This window comes from Hemiscyllium ocellatum, chromosome 16 (genome assembly GCF_020745735.1).
Source record: "Hemiscyllium ocellatum isolate sHemOce1 chromosome 16, sHemOce1.pat.X.cur, whole genome shotgun sequence".
NCBI lineage: Eukaryota > Metazoa > Chordata > Chondrichthyes > Orectolobiformes > Hemiscylliidae > Hemiscyllium > Hemiscyllium ocellatum.
The window spans coordinates 71833465-71851543 of record NC_083416.1 but is presented as its reverse complement, the minus strand read 5'-3'; the positions used below and the strand labels follow the sequence as shown (position 1 = coordinate 71851543).

At 40.2% G+C, this 18079-nt stretch overlaps 1 protein-coding gene across 1 annotated transcript in view; it reads left to right on the top strand.

Moving 5' to 3' along the window:
* Nucleotides 1-10685, top strand: part of LOC132823470 (uncharacterized) — a 51228-nt gene extending 40543 nt beyond the window's left edge. Inside the window, exons 9-13 of the mRNA XM_060837373.1 lie at nt 319-591; nt 2642-2977; nt 3056-3325; nt 4770-4879; nt 7078-10685. Coding sequence (XP_060693356.1) covers nt 319-591; nt 2642-2977; nt 3056-3325; nt 4770-4879; nt 7078-7164 — 1076 coding nt within the window. The 3' untranslated portion in view covers nt 7165-10685. The remainder of the gene's footprint in view (nt 1-318; nt 592-2641; nt 2978-3055; nt 3326-4769; nt 4880-7077) is intronic.
* The last annotated feature ends 7394 nt before the right edge of the window (nt 10686-18079 follow it).

Genomic DNA, 18079 nt, shown 5'->3' with positions numbered 1-18079 from the left:
GGACTTCCATCTCCAATGTCTTGATTTCAGGTGAAGTTGGGACAATGGCCTCATTAATGCCTGTTTGGCAAATGGTTCAATAACCTTCCCCAGAAAGTCATCTTGAGTTTCCAACAAGCACTATAGAGAACATGCAAATCTTTCAGAATCTCAACTAATTTCAAGCCATGTTTTTGGGTAATATTGCCAAGAAACTGCAGGTAGAAAAGGAAAAGGGAGATGCGAAGGGAAATCATCTGTGAACAAAACTGGGAAATGTGAATGATAAGCATGAAAGAGCTTTCTGAGATGTATAAGCTTCATGTCTCTGTTTTACAGTTGAGATTGATTCACAGTGGCCTGTAATGGGCAGTGACATCACCCTCAGCTGCACCATCTCCAGACTCTCAGACACTGTCAATCTTCAGTGGAAACAGAGAAACTCTTCTCAGGAAAACAGGAGGATCAACACTGAAGAGATCCAACTGAATAACACAGTCTATCTCATCATTAGACATGCTGGAACCGAAAATCAGAATTTATATACATGGGAAGTACAGGAAAATAACTCCATTATTCTCACTGGAAGCACAAACATTGATGTGAATCACAGTAAGTCCAGAACTACCATAAGTAGATGATCAATAGTCACTGATATAAAACCATTCCCCACAAAATAGAGTGAGCACTTTAACACTGTCAGATTCTAATGCAGAACATGATCTTTGTCTCTGTTCTGGTTATTGATATCATAAAATGGTGAATTTATGAATTCATGCCACCTATCAGGAGAATTTGCTAGAATCATTTCAATTTATATCAGTTCATAAAACAAAAGCAAAAACCAAAAATCAAATGAAATTAAGGCCAATGCAATTGAAAGTACAAACTGATTGAAGGTGCTGACACTGAACAAGATTTGGGTCTTTTCTGGGACATTCTTTCAATGGAACCAGTGACTTCGAAAAGTTCTCAGTGTTCTTACACTCAGAGACGATCATTTACTGTACCTGAGTGAAGGAAGGCATAGCCAAGGGATGTAAGAAGAAGATCCCTTGTGATTTAAATTGGTTATTTGTGAACCTTGTCTCTTATTCCTCTGTCACCTTGCTGCTAATGCTGGTCATTAATGGTAAAAGTGAGGGAGTGTATTTCAGGCAGTCACTGAGCATCCTGCTGCACTTGACTCTCCTGAAGATCCAATGATGCCCCATGAGAAGACCTGACTATCAGTTGGCCCACACTCCCAACTCAATCCGACAGGCATCACTCTGATCGACATGAACACCTTTCTGATTTATCCTGCTTATCCATAGCACCCACAACTGTACATGGAGACAGCCAAATGCATTTATGTTGGAGCCAGTGTAGTACTAGTTATATTGAAGGACTCCACCTGTTCTGACAGACCCCTCCAGATTTAACAAAGCATTCAAAACTGGGAACGCCTATTGTCTGCGGTGCAATGTCTCTGGTGGAAGGGCATGTTACCTTATATGTACATTTGGCCCCAGGAATATATCATCATTATCTCCGAGCAACCATCCTTGAAAAGCATTTATCCCTGACAGTGAGGCAGGAATGTGAGAGCTATGAAGACTGTAAACAGAATGGATATAGATTTTCAGGACGCCTCTGCAGCTTTATTAGTAGTCGTAACAACGATCCCAGATGAATTGGACCCTGACCAAGTGTAAACCTTTCCTGAGAATGAATTCAGCTGCATTATGAAATGGTATTCTTCGTGTGGCGTGTGGAATACCAAGCAACTTGTCACATTGGACAGTGTTTAATGGTTCATTTCTTCATGTGACATTGCAGCTGGTGGTGTTCCCACATATCTGCTATCCTTGCCCTTCTTGAAGGAAGTCTTAAAAGATTTGGAAGGTGCTCTTTAAGGTCTTTGGTTGCAGGGGGTGATTTGAGTTTCCCAGCCTCAAACCAAATGTTAAACTGTCTAATATTTCCTGCATCAGTGTCAATGCCTATCATTTGGTATCTATGTGTGATTAGGACCAGCTGATCAACTGCTTGCCTTAAACAAATTAACTTCTCTTTGCTCTTCTACTGTCTAAAGGTCTGAGGCTCATCCAAGTTTGCCCTCACTCTTTGATGTAGCAAACTTTGATGGACCTGTCTGTGTTTCTATTTCCATTGGACCATGAAATAACATCCCATTGAGATAATAAGCATCCAAGAGAATGATTATGAGACATTTCTTGATGTTTCATTGCTGAAGTAGTTCAACTAATTCAGATCCAAAGAAAAGACATATTGGACTTGGGTTTGTAAATGCCATTTTTTTCTTCAAAGATGTTGCCAGAGTTACTCCAGCCCTTTCTATTTTTATTTCAAATCTCCAGCATCTGCAACATTTTGATTTTATTTAACCAATTAAATATTGCCTCCAGGCCTTGTGGAAATGATATCACTTGGACAAGGAGATTATCTTGAGGGAAGATTGACTTTGTACCACAACCCCTTACTTAATTCAAAAATAGCCTGGGTGAATAGCCAGTGTACTCAGATCCTAATCAATCTCACTAGCCCAGTAATGTTCTCCCAGATGACAAAAGGGAAGAAGATGATACTTGGCCTCATTGAATTTCCACCCCTGTGTTTATCAGTGACTGTAACAATCTTCGGTTTCTCTTTGTTGCAGATTTACGTGATAAAAAATACACACTTTATCGGTCAGTCACAGATCGCAGTGAAGTCGAGCTGATTTGTGAAGTCGATTCTACGATAATAAAAACTAAATGGACCTGGTCTTCACCTTTAAAGGATGAAGATCAAGAAATTGCTTTCACTTACAAATCAAAGCCTGTCAACATAAACAGGACCTACTTTGGGAGTCGATTGGTCCCTCCAGTGAGCAGTTTCACTGACAGGTTTTTCAGTGTGCGGATTGTGCCTGTCCTGTTTGAAGATGCAGGAGTTTACAGATGTTTTCAGGGATCAAATAATCATTTGACCATTAACCTGATCACAGTTAAAGGTAGGGGATAAAATGTTGATGATGCTTTCATTGATCGAGTCATTGTTTAAAATCTAAATGATTTTCTTGTTTACACAGTCACAGCGGAACTCTCTGATGCAGAGACTGAGGGAGGCTCTGTTACCCTGACCTGTTCTGTCTCTGATGTCACTGAATCCATGAGACTTGCTTGGATTGATAGCGGTGGTAAAATTGTTGCAGCAAAAACATTCAAGGAACAGAAGCAGGAAGGGGATAATTTACAGCTGATTACTCAGGAATTTGATAGAGACAGCAGCTACTGGGCATGTATTTTGTTTCATGAAAACGTACCCAAGGTTTTAATTCCTTATGATCTGAAGCTTTACAGTAAGTGTCTCAGATTTTATTTGAAATGCATTTTTAGTTATTTCTTTTAAAATGAAAATGACTTCCTTTTCATCCTCTTTTATGTTTCACATTACTGAGGGTTCACAATTTAGCTCTGCAAGCAACTGAAAATGTGTATTTGTGCCAATTACGTTTATATAAGGTTGAATCCCCACTATCAACTTTAATACACCTTGCTTGTAGTGGACTGGAATTATGCAGACTTCATTGCATTCCATTAGATTCTATGTATAATGATTGAAAAATATGATGTTATTCTGTCTCCACCCCTCAATCATATCAATTCCATAACTCTCCAACACTTCTGACATTGTTTACCTGCAGCAGAGTGGTATATAATGGTTGTTCTCAAACTGTGAGATTAACAGCACATAATTCCACACGAGCACACCAGCCCACTAATACACACAGACCAGGGGTTGCATTTGGTTTCTCGATGTGGCTTTCTGTACATTCCTGGAAGGGTGAAACATAGACCTGTCTACAGTGTGGTATGCCATCCACAAGGGATAACATTCTTCTGTGAGTGGTAATCAGCCACTTTTTATCTCGGGAGCAGAAGAGGTCACAGAGCAGTTTGTTTTGAACAGCTTCTCATCTTTGGAAGGGAAAAAAAATTCACATTAACGTTTGAATTGATCAGTGATGTAAATTTGACTGATGATGTTGGGGATGGTTCAGAGTCAACCACTCACTTCCCGATCAGCAGGATTACAGATTATTATAAACAATGACCAAAAAGAAATTGTAAACTAGGCATCAGAGAAGAAATCTACTTTGACGTGGACAGTAATATGATGGTGATTGATCTCCAGATTTCATGACAGATCATATCGAATGTTTCATTTCATCGATTAAAATCTTGACCATGTCCAGGCGATGGGACCTGACTCAATTCAGCAGAAGTGTATCAGGACTCTGTCTGTCTGAGTAAATTGTGCAATTACTTTATTCATTACCTGATCGCGTGTTACAGGAGTGGATTGAGATATTGCACTACAATTTTAAATGTAACGTGCCTGAGAAAAATGTTATTCTTGTCATGAAACATTCTGAACCATCCATAGTTGCAAGGCTGGATATGAATAATATCACCAACATTGCATTTCTGAGTATACTTCTGGTTTGAAAATAGTTTCCAATTTCAGAGCTGTGGCTGTTTCACGCCTTGATGGCACAATACAGCTGAGATCGAGAGCTCACCACCTGGGCAATCTCAGTGGTGAGTTTGGTTTCATCCACTGTGGCAAACATAACACTTTTACATCGAGTCAGTAAAAGTAAACAAATGATTCAATTACTTTCCACACTCCTTTTTTCATTCACACAAAGCTGATTAATTTCATTGAATTAATTTAATTTAATTTTCAACTTTGAATGAGATGGAGACTTTAACTGTTATCAACCACTTTCTTGTTCACAGTGAGCATGAGGCCAGTTCCAGTCATTTGGACCATCGCAGTTTCTGTTCACTTGATTACTAAACTGGTCTTTGTGGTTGGCCTTATCTTCCACATGAAGAAGATAAACAGAGTAAGAATTTTTTTAAAAATCCTGATTTAACTGTCAATTGTCGCTGAGGAAACTGGTGCCTTTGGACAGATATTAGTGGTCCAAACTGAATTGTTGTTTGTGATTAATAAATTGTTCATTAAACCCATTTAAAAGAATCATAATGAGTAGAGTGCAACAGATCAATTTATCAAAATTGGATGAAATTATAAGCCTTGATTTTTTTTCCGGACTTTCCTGTCAGAAACCCTTTTTATTCCCATTATCCCCAAGGAAGAAATCAGGAAAAGCAAATAGTTCCTTCCCTGTTTATCAATGAGTGGACATGCACAAACAAGGATGCTGTTCTTTGAACAGTTTTCATTGATTCTTACAAATACTCCTCTTGTAAATTATGTTATTGAAAAATGTCAAAAAACAATATTTGAATAATTAAACCAAGAGCTGTAAAATTATAATGAACTGAAGATACCTCCTGAATATTTACTGTTTGCTCTGATTCTTGTTGCTGTAATTCTTGATGTTAGCGATCTGATGTCTCGAGAAGGCTTCAGTTGAGTTGGGATTCGGAAATCCACTTGTCACAAAGTAAACCACAACCTCTGGGGCAGGTTTGGTTTCGCTGCTTCACTGATGTTCAAATCTCAGTCAGCTCCAAGAAAAAGACTGTTTGAGAGAAACCTATTTGACTTGTATTTGAGGAAGGGGTTTTTCAAGGCCATGAACACTTGGGTGAAATTAAAATTGTGCAAGTATCTTCCAATGATGTCAAGAACTGCAGTTTATAATTTCTGCCAGGTTAGTTCCTTCTATTTGCTGAAGCCTATCAGCTGGGTTTCACTGCTCGCTGGCCGATCCGATTCTGACAAGACCCAACCAAGGTTCACCAAGTTAGTACCTTGCGAGATGGGCTAGCCCAAATTGATGAGCTCCTGGGTGAACAGGAAGAACTGGCTCCACTTCGTTATTCACCCACTCCCTCAATTAATCACCACAATCTCATCTTACAAAGAATTCCCTCCCATGTGGAAACTTCTCTCCTTAATTGGATGAATTTATATTTTAACAATGAACAGTTGATTTTGAGATTCTTGGCTTTGAAGGTTGATTGAAAGTCCTTTGTCCTGGTTCTTTTTGTCAGTGGCTACCTGTCAGACCTCAGAGAGAGATTCTTTACTCTCTCTTTCTCCAGTACAGTGTAGGGGGTCGGGCTTAATCGCCTGCCTCAGAATTGTCACCTTCAAAGCACATTGGTGTACAGGTGAGGATGTCAGGTCACTAACACAAACAGAGTAGAGTTGAATCTCACTTCTAAACCCTGTTCCTGTGTATTAGTGAAATGGGGAAAATAGGTTTCTCCTAAACCGCTGTCATTTTGTTTTAGCATCTCGCCTTCAGACTGAGACAATCTCAGGGAATTATGGTTTGGTTTGTAAATCTTTTCTCAGAAACCAAAGTTGCTGGGGTTTTGGAGAATTAGAAGCTGTCTTTACTCTCTTTCGGTTACAGCTAGGAGCTGGGGTTTCTCTCTGCTGTGAGACAAATCAGATTTTCTGAATTAGACGTTTTGCCAAGGGGTGGATTTGTTGGACATTACTATACTGGAAGCATTAATTACTAATGTTTACAGCATCTATTATTCTGTTAAGTTTTCCAGTATAGTTAAGTTATTCCAAGTTCTTCTTTCATCTGTGTATTTTAACAATAGTGTTTCGATAAATTCTGTTTTGCGTAACATCGAGTAGTTTGACCAATCAAATTGCATCTGGAACAGCATCTGGCACACAGTAAGTTACATTAGATGTTAAAATTAGACAAAATCAGGGTCTAGGTTACCTTCCAAATATTTTGAGGGGGTGGGGTCTGATTTGATCCGGAACAACAGTCACGGAGTTTACATTTGCAGTCATTTTGTTGGCTCTATGTCCTTGCTTTCGATTTTAGAAAAGGCACGTCTTGTAACTTAACATTGCTATTTGTGAGCAAACCCAGTGAGAAGGTTCAAAGTTTTCTCTCTAATCCTTACAAAGCTAACTCCCCAGAAATAGGAAAAAAAATCAGTTTCAACTGTTGAAATGATCTTATCCACCATGAGTCAGCGGTACATGAGTCAAACTCTGTTTCCTTGTCCATTCGTAAAATTTCCTTTGTCCATCACTTCCTTCTGAATGTTTACCCTTGAAGGATTAAATTTGAAGTAATTCTTTGCCTCTTGTTAGAAATCAAGCAGCAGGATTCTGGAGAAGGCAACAAGAAATACAGAAGCTGTTGGATTACAGATCCTGAACTCTAGCCCTGATTTGTGATCGCAGAATGAATGATGAGACACAGATGTACCTGTGCTCAATGAGATCTTCACTCCTATAAAACAAAATTAATCGAACTTTGCAATCTTTCATGTTAGTTTTTTTCGGGTTATATCTTTGATGCTACTTTCATGTCGGTGGATTCATTTATATTGTGACTTGTGTACATCTATTGTTCCAATCTCCGTATAATGTTACTTTCCAAGTGCTAACTTTCAAGGTGGCTGTGTCATATTGCATTGAATGGTAATTATGGTGGATGTTGGTCTGAATTCCTGATCTCTGCTCTTGGCTGGTTGGGTCACATCCTGCAGTGACCGTTTTATACCTCGAGGGATGGATGGGTGTGATGTAGGATTTGTGATTTATATCTGTTTCAATATCATTGATTGCTGTGTGTTGATTGGTTCATTCTGTTCCATCTTCATTTCTTTTGTTCATTAACTTGTTTCCTGGTTAACCAGAAATCTGCCTGATTCCGTACTTATGTTTCAACCTTGTTAAAATAAATACGATTCCAGGCAGGGAACTGAATTCTCCAGTAATAACATCAGCTGGGATCATAACGCGGTGATTTAACACTACTGCCATGTGTAAAGTTAAAAAGCTGGCAGTATGGATTTGTAACTGAGAGGGATGTCAGCCAGATTCTCTCTGCAGCTGAGTTGAATAGAATTGATCCGTTTTAACATCCACTTTGAGAATTTACAACAGAATTTTAATGCCCAATGATCAACTCAAATGAAGACACCATGTCTCCTGTGCATCTCCTGGAAACAATAATATAAAGCAACTGTGGAATCACAGGGGAACATTGTCTCCATGCTCCCCCTGTTGGAATTGTTTGGGATATGACCAATTGTGACTAAAAAAATCAATAAAATAATCATTAAAAAATCACCATAATGAAAAGACGGAAAATAATTTTGCAAATTAAAGTTATAATGGCAACAGGTTTGGGGCGGATTTACTGAGATATCCTTCACAATCATTGACACTCTCAGAATGGATTGTTTGCAGATTGTTCTGCGTGATGGTGATGAAAAGGTGAGGACAAGCACCTTAGGGGAATACCAGATGACTGCTGGACCCTCCAAAGCTCCAAGGATGGGACAGAACTTAGGTGTGCCTGTAAAACAGATCCTTAAGTTATGAGGACAGATAGATAAACTTATGAAGAAATCTCATTGCATTCTTTGTTGTATTTGCTGAGTTTAAGGGCTGAAAGTTCTGTTAGAACTGTCTAAACGATTGGTTATGCTGCAGCTAGAGTATTGTATATGGTTCTGGAAACCACATTGTCAAAGGTATGTAATGGGACTGAACAGGGTGCAAAGGAAATTTCCCAGGATGGAAAGAGAGATTAGACAGAATTGGAACCAAAAGGGCCACAGATGCTGTAAATCTGAAACAAAAACAGAGATTGCTGGAAAATCTCAGCAGGTCTGGCAACATCTGTAGAGACAAATTAAAGTTAATGCTTTGGGTTGAGTGATCTTCCTCAGAACACAATGGTGTTGTTTTCCTGAGAGCAGAGGACACTGAGAGGGGACATGATAGAGATGTTTAAAATTATGAGAGTCATAGACAGGAAGAAATGTTTCTCCTTGATGGAAGGGCCAATACCCAGGGTGCATAGATTATAAGCAAGGGGCTGGAGGTTTAAAGGAGATGTGAGGAAAAATGTTTTCATGTAGAGGAAGGTGAGGATCTGGAACTGCCTGTAAGGCTGGTAGAGGCAAAAAAAATCCTCAGTGCATTTAAGAAGCATTTATATGTGCACCTGCAATGCCAAGACATACAAGGCTATGGGCCAAGTGCTGGAAAATGGGATTAGAGTAGTCAGGTGGTTGTTTTTAATTGGTGCAGACTCGAAGGACTGAAGGGCCTTTTGATCTCTCTGACTCCATTGTTTCAGAATGGAAGGTGTGAGTATTTCCTGTTGTCATTGGATCACAGAGCCCTCTGTCCTTGACCTTCCTCTTTGTTCCCACGCTGTTAGAACATGTCTAACCTGCTTGTAAGGAGCATTCTCAACAAGGACAATAAGTAAATTACTTCGATCTAGTTTATAATTTTTAATAGAGAATATTTTTTAAAACTTTGATACTTAAATTTCATGCTTATTTGTTTGGTCTGTGTACAGATATGTATGCAATTATCACTGGTGTGCTATATCGTGTCACGAGTCTTTAAATCCCCCATCCTCGGGAAAGGCAGGTACCATTAATGATATCCATACCCCTCATGATTTTATAAACTGCTATAAGGTCCTTTCTCAACCTTCTACGCTTCAATCATGTCTGTGCTGATACATTGTGTATGTATTTATCATATGTGTTTATATTCTGATCCTGTGTACATGCGTTTGTGCATTTATCTGCAGTCTATCTATATTGTATCAGTGATTGATTCCTACTCTGAGATGGAGACTGTAATGCAGTCCAATGGAACAACCATTAGCATAATGCGTGATCTGATTTGTGATTGCTCACCAATGCAGTGTCTTATTTTATAAGAGCAAAGATTTAGTCATGAATGAGAATTCCAAAGTAGATACAAAAAGAGTTATCAGGTGTACATTTATTGTTTGAAATTTAAAATTTATGGACTGGGGTGTACAAAGTTAAAAATCACAAAACACCAGGTTTAATTGGAAGCACCTAGCTTTCGGAGCACTGCTCAGCAGCGCTCCAAAAGCTAGTGTTTCCAAATAAACCTGTTGGACTATAACCTAAGGCTATATATGGACAGTGTGAAATTGAATTTTTGAATTCAATATTGGAGGAAAACCTGAAGAATTTAACAAACTTGTTAACACAGGAATGTAGGAACAGGAGTAGGCCATTCATCCCCTCCAGCTTGTTCTACCTTACAATGAGATCATGGTAAATCTGTGGCCTAACTCCATCTACTACCTCTGGCCCAGATTCCAACGTACCTTTTTGCATAATAAAAATTTAGCTATCTCAAATTTGAAATTAACAATTGATCTTCAGTTGTCGTTTATCAAGAGAACTAGAAGCATCTCCACATTTTGCACACAGAAGAGCTTTCTAAACCTTTTCTGAAACATTCTGGCCCTAATTTTCAGACAATGCCTGTTATTTCTCATATCCCCAACAAAATTGAAATAGTTTATATTTATCCACCCTGTCTTTTCCTGATAATATCAGTAAAGACTTTGATGAGTACACACCGTAACTTCCAAAATTCCAGAGATTACAGTCCTAATTTACATCATCCTACTCAGAATAACACCCCTGACGTCCAGGTAACATTCTTGTGAACAAATGCTGTGTACCTTCCAACATCAATGAACACTTCCTAATATCCGATATATGTAAACTTCTAGAGCGTTAACATTTATATCTAATAACCAGCGATGGAATGAGTCAATAGAACAAAGAAACGATTACAACATTGTAAGTGTGTTTAATCCTGAATAAATACAACGTAAAATAAGAGTACACCTCTCTATTAGTCGTCATTTGTGGGGTTGCGTCATGGTTCAGAGGCTTGATCACAACATCATCGGTTGACAGTAGTTCTGAAGAAGAGTCACAATGGACATGAAACATAGATTGCTTCTCTCTCCACAAATGCCACCAGACCAACTGAGGTTCTCCAGCATTTTCTTTGTGTCGGAACTTCACCTTCCGCAGTATTTTGCTTTTAAGTGACAGTTGATAGTTCTGTGCCATACTGGAGGAGTACTGCACAGGCAATGATATTGTCTTTCGCTTACAAATTCAAACATGGCCCGCTACATCTAGCCTCTCAGCTTTCTATTTTTGCTGTTTCAAAGAGGATTGTGGGAGCTCTTTCAATGTGCTGCTGAGAATTTATCCTTCAACCAATTTTAATAAAAATTATTGGACTAATTTTTTAGACATTGTTATTGGTGGGACATTGCTTGATGTGAATAGCCTGGTTTGTGTTCCATATTCCAACAGTGACAACTCTCAAAAGAAAACAATGTTTCTCCAATCATTTTGGTGCATTTGGATATCATGAATCATGCAAATACAATTCTCTAAATGCAGTCACTAATTTGAGATGGATTTGAGGCGCTCTGTTTTCCACATGTGCTGTCATTCTTGATGCTGCAGACTGGTGGCAGTGGGGAGCTGCAGTAGTGTTGGTGCTCATAAATGAATTAGTTGGATGTTGTGGTTGGTGGGGAAAACAATGACGCTGGCTGTTTCCTTTGAAGAAGGACATTGAGAGATCTTTAAAAAGTTTTTGTATAGATTTGTAGCTCAGGTTGTGGATGAAGTCGGCGACTCGTTCGCCAAGCTGATGTGGTTTTCTGCAGAGATTTTGTTGCCTTGCTCGGTGACAATATCCGTGCACCTTCGACACGGTGTTGCTGGCCTGTCACATCCTGCATTTTTATGTCCCTGGTTTTTGGTCCTTGCAATTCTGTATCTGAGTGGTTTGTATATGAGTTCCAGTTCAATATGTTAATTGGTTGAGTTCAGGACAGAGTGTCAAAAATTCTCTCACGTGTTCCTGCTTAGCTTGTACTGGGATGGTTACATTGTCCCAGTTGAAATTGTGTCCGTAGTTGTCTGTATGGTTGGAAATGAGAGAGTGCAGGTAATGTCTGACAATGGTGAGCGGATGTTCATGCACTCATATGGACAGTTTGCTTCCTGTTTGTCCGATGTCGTGTTTCTCACAGTCCTTGCAGGGTATCTTAGAGTCAGAGAGTCAAAGAGATGTACAGCATGGAAACAGACCCTTCAGTCCAACCTGTCCACGCCAACCAGATATCCAAACCCAATCTAGTCCCACCAGCCAGCACCCGACCCGTATCCCTACATTATTCATAAATGCCTCTTAAATGTTGCAATTGTACCAGCCTCCACCACATCCTCTGGCAGCTCATTCCGTACATGTACCACCCTCTGCATGAAAAAGTTGCCCCTTTGGTCGTTTTTATATCTTTCCCGTCTCACCCTAAACCTATGCCCTCTAGTTCTGGGCTCCCGATCCCAGGGAAAAGGCTTTGTCTATTTATCCTATCCATGCCTCTCATAACCTTGTAAACCTCTATAAGGTCACCCCTCAGCCTCCAACACTCCAGGGAAAACAGTCCTAGCCTGTTCAGCCTCTCCCTTTAGCTCAAATTCTCCAACCGTGGCAACATCCTTGCAAATCTTTTCTGAACCCTTTCAAGTTTCACAACATCTTTCCCATAGGAAGGAGAACAGAATTGCATACAATATTCCAACAGTGGCCTAACTGATGTCCTGTACAGTTGCAACATGACCTCCCAAATCCTGCACTCAATATTCTGACCAATAAAGGAAAGCATACCAAATGCCTTCTTCACTATCCTATCTACCTGTGACTCCACTTTCAAGGAGCTATGAACCTGCACTCCAAGGTCTCTTTGTTCAACAACTCTCCCTAGGACCTGACCATGAAGTGTATAAGTCCTGCTAAGATTTGCTTTCTCAAAATGCAGCACCTCGCATTTATCTGAATTAAACTCCATCTACCACTTCTCAGCCCATTGGCCCATCTGGTCCAGATCCTGTTGTAATCTGAGGTAACCTTCTTCGCTGTCCACTACACCTCCACTTTTGGTGTCATCTGCAAACTTACTAATTGTACCTCTTATACTCACATCCAAATTATTTATGTAAGTGACAAATAATAGAGGACCCAGCATCGATCCTTGTGGCACTCCACTGGTCACAGGCCTCCAGTCTGAAAAACAACCCTCCACCACAACCCTCTGTCTTCTACCTTTTGTAGATAAAGATCACCCTGTTGGATATGGGTGTTGAGTCTTTATGAGGGGCTGGTGGATGGTGATCACTGGTTTGAAGGCCACCAAGATTCCTAGGGATGTATGGTCAGTATCATGTCTGGTCATTTTCTTCTTTAGGTTTGTTGCATAAGTATCGTGGAATAGTGCGATTGGGCTAGCCATTTCATTTAAATCCATTGAATAGGTTTCCTGTTGTTCCTTCTGGAGTTCTGGGTTTGCTGCAGTGTGTCCTCACTTGTTTACATAGTATTCTTATGCAGCGGTTGAATATCCACAAGGATTTGTGTCTCAGATGCTGCTGCTCCTTTAACAAGGTTATGTTGTCCTTGGGGTTTTTTTCAGAGTGGTCGTAAAGACACAGGCTCTGGGGTATCTAGTTGGGATGGGTTTGAGGGCCAATTTGATTATACCTAACAGATACTGCCTCAGGCAATATGCGTTTCAGTTTTTTTAATCAATATTTTTATTGAAAAACATGTTAAAATATTTTACAAAACATTTATATATAAAGAAAAAAACCCATCAAAACAGAAAAAAACAGTATAAAGAACAATGCCATAACACAGTACCATTGTTAATAAACAACCCACTATTCTACCGAAACAAATTGATCTGCTTAACTAAAACCAAACTACAAATATACTGAATAAATACTAGCTTAAACTACATTCAAGTTACTTAAATTAAATAATATCTTACTGCTTTATCCTATCTTACTCATCATACATCCGCTGAGGTTCCCATTCCTGGGAGTACCCCCTACTGTATCAGTATTCTTTTCCTTCCAGTCTCCTCTTCCCAGGGCCCCACAAGCGCCCATAAAGATTCCCATGGCTATACCACAGCCCTGACCAATATTGCTGACAAATCAGTTTCAATATAATTTAAAAAGGACCACCACGTCTTATAAAACTGTTCCGTTTTGTGGTACACCATATTTAGATTAGATTACTTACAGTGTGGAAACAGGCCCTTCGGCCCAACAAGTCCACACCGACCCGCCGAAGCGCAACCCACCCATACCCCTACATATACCCCTTACCTAACACTACGGGCAATTTAGCATGGCCAATTCACCTGACCCGCACATCTTTGGACTGTGGGAGGAAACCGGAGCACCCGGAGGAAACCCACGCAGACACGGGGAGAATGTGCAAACTCCACACAGTCAGTCGCCTGAGGCGGGAATTGAACCCAGGTCCCTGGCGCTGTGAGGCAACAGTGCTAACCACTGTGCCACCGTGCCGCCTAAGAGGTAATTTGTGAGGTAATCTTGGGGGAAATGCTCCATCACCAGCTCACACTACTCCAGAAGACCTGGTGGGTTTTCTGACATCCTATTTAGTAGAATGTTCTTCCTTGCGCAACGGGCAAGGATATTACACAGTCTCTGAGGAGAAAGTGTGGTCTGCAGATGCTGGAGATCAGAGCTGAAAATGTGTTGCTGGAAAAGCGCAGCAGGTCGGGCAGCATCCAAGGAACAGAAAATTCGACGTTTCGAAGGGATGAAGGGCTTATACCCGAAACGTCAAATTTCCTGTTCCTTGGATGCTGCCTGACCTGCTGCGCTTTTCTAGTAATACATTTTCAGCTATTACACAGTCTCTTCCAATGTTCCCCCATCGAGGGTAAATTTGGTAGCCCCCAAAGAAGAATTACTGAAACCATGTTAATTTCAATCCCCAGAATGCCCTTTAACTTCCTTAAAATAGCTCTCCAATATCTTTCGATCTTGCAGTATGATCATAAACAATGTAATTTTACACTTGGGACATTCTGGTGACACTCTACGCTAAAACTTAGTTAGCCTCTGTGGTGCCATATGAGCCCTGAGTAAGAACTTCAATTGCATAGCTTGTGCTCTGTTACATGCTGAAATTTTCCTGATATTCTCCCAGATACCTTCCCATATCTCTGGTGAAATGTCCTCTCCTAACTCTTAGTTCCACATCTTACAGAGTTCTTCCATATCCCCCAGAGCATGCCCTTTCTGGAAATGATAGAAAGTACTGAGTGAAAGAGTACCTATACACCGGAGTACTCTTTTCTCCACATCTGATTTATAACATTGGGTCAGGAGTGTGGTCTTCCTCTGTATGTAGCCCCTCATGTGGAGTATCAGAAAAGGTCCTGATTGGATAATCAATATTTCTGACTTAACTGACTAAATGACATCAGGACCTCTCCCTCGAATAAATCTCCCAAACATTGAATTCAAATGTTCTCCCATGTCTTATAGATGGTGTCCATTTCCCCAGGTTTAAATCCTTGGGCACCTACCAATGGGGTAAATGGCGAAGTCTTAAATCAATTGCCCTCGTCTTGCATCATTATCCTTTCACTGTATTCTAGATAATTGGACTATTGAGTTGCTGGGTCACGGATTTCATCTTGTCCATAAATAATAAATTAATTAGAGGACATTTTGACTGTGAGGCTTCAATATCAAGCCATATCGATTCCGAATTCCCCTGTACCCAGTCACCAACACATCTTAACAGAGCACTTATTTGGTAGTTCTTAATGCCCAGAAGATCCATCCCTCCCACAGCCTGCAAGAACTGTAATCTGGTGAATTTAATTAGGCCTCGCCTATGGCACCAAATAAAGGACTCTAGCCAACCATTAATCCTCCGTCATACTTGTCTAGATGACAACAATGGGAGCATTCTCATGGGACATAGCAGTTGGGGAAGGACATTCACCTTAATCAGGGCTATTTGGCCCAGCCATAAAAGTGGTAATCCCTCCCACCACTGCAAATCTTGTTTTATTCTCTTTAATAATTGTCCAAGGTTTGTTTATACAGCTGGTGGAAGGGAGGGGTAATAAAATTTCCCAAATATAGGAAAACCTTTGGTGACCATCTAATGGGAATTGCTTTTTATCCTTCACGTTAGGTGTCTCAACTAAGCCCCCCACCAGCATAGCTTCCAATTTTGTGAAATTGATCCTATAACCTGAGAAATTACAATAGGAATTAATTCTTTGGATCATTCAGGGAACAGACTTCTCTAGATCAGCCAACAATAAAACAACTTCATTAGCATAATCTTATGTTCCCCACATTCCCACCTTTCATGCTATTATTTCAGAGTTCCTTCTGAAAGTTTTGGCTAACGGTTCAATCGCCAAGGTAAATAGCAGCGGTGACAAAGGACATCCCTGTCGACTATCTCTTCTAATATTAAAATCATTTGACTTAACACCATTTGTAATAATTGCCCACCTTTGTTTCCTTATACAGTACTGCTATCCATCTGGCAAAGGGTCCCCCCAAACTAAAACGTGTGATACGGTCATTCTATCCAATCAAAGGCTTTTTCTGCATCTGAGGATACCATCAACCCTGGAATCAAACTTTACTGACATACCTGTATTGTATTCAGTACTCTCCTAATATTGTTAAAGGAACTGCAGCCCTTAACAACACCTGCTTGGCTTTCTTTTATAATATGGGGCAAAACCTTCTCCAACCTCCCAGCCAAAACCTTCGATAAAATTTCGAAATCTACATTCAGTAGTGAGAGTGGTCTATATGAAGTATGTCTTTCAGGGTCCTTCCCTTTCTTTAAAATAAGGGCGATATTAGCTTTCCTCAGAGTGGACGGCAGGCAACCCTGTGCATAAGAATATTTGTACATCCCCAGAAGTGGTTCCACTAATATGTTTATGAGTTCCTTATAGAATTCAGTTGGGAATCCATCTGGCCCTGGTGCTTTGCCATTTTGGAGATGTCTTATCGCTTTTTGCACTTCCTGAACTGTTAGACCCACATTCAAAAGGGAAGCCTGCTCCTTACTCACATTGGGGTGGTCCATATTTTCAAAGAAGGACTGCATTCCCATTGTACAATGTTCGCTCCCCTCCAACCGATATAGCTCTTCCAAATATTCCCTAAACCTAGCATTGATCTTTTTCAATTCATGGGCAGTATTACCAGCCTTCTCCCTTACAGATAATAGATTGGGACACTTTTTTCCACCTAATTAAATTACCAGGCTTATCTCCGAATCCAAACAGTCTTTGCTTGGCAAAGGAGACCTCTTTTTTAGCCACTTGTGTGTGTATTGAGTCGAGGGCAGCCCGGAGAGCTGTGACTTGCTGAAGTTTAACCAATGATGGCTGATTATAATATGTTTTCTCAGCTACCTTCAGCCAGGCCTCCAGCATCTCCTGCTGCTCCTTCCTCTGCCTTTCTTTAGTCGTCAATAATAAAATAATCAGACCTCGTAAATATGCCTTAGTGGTCTCCCAAAGTATTGAATCTGAATCAATATCCCAAAAGGTCCTAAATTCTCTTGTAATATATTCAATGGATTTACTATCTGGTTACAAGAATGAATCCATGTGCCAGTGATGTGCATTTGCTCCACTACCCTTAGCTTTAAGATCTAAATATATTGGCGCATGATCCAAAACAGCTATCTTTCCTATTTTACATGCAAGTATTCTGTCCAGACCATCAGCTGGATAAAAAGTATATCAATTTGCACATGACATTTATGTGGGTTGGAACAGAACATGAGGGTGGAGGTATCCCCACACACCCACTCATCCCAACTCATCACATATGTCCACCAACTGTTTAGACTGTGTGGGCGTACCTGCCAGGCCCTTTTGAACCCTGTCAATCTCTGGATCTATAAAGCAATTAAAATCATCTCCAATAATCATACCGCAAACCCTCAGGTTCGGTATTTTAGTCATTGCATCAATTAGAAATTTAAGAGGGTATGCCGGGGGACAATATGCATTCAAAATACCGTATTCTTCTCCATATATTAGAGCTTTCAAAATAATAAACCTTCCCTGAAGACCCTTAATCTGCTCCATTTCCTGGAAGACTTTCAAAATAATAAACCTTCCCTGAAGACCCTTAATCTGCTCCATTTCCTGGAAGGGGAGATTCCTTTTTATCAGTACAGCTACCCCTCTACTTTTAGGACTGAAGGATGAAAACAACATCCTATCATAAACCCTCTGCTGCAGTTTCAGATGTTCCTTGTCAGTTAGGTGCGTCTCTTGCAGCCGGGAAAAATCCACCCATTCCTTCCTGAGGCTCGACAAGGCCTTCTTACTTTTAACAGGAGAATGACCATGTCCACTAACTATGACTCCCTTTTATAT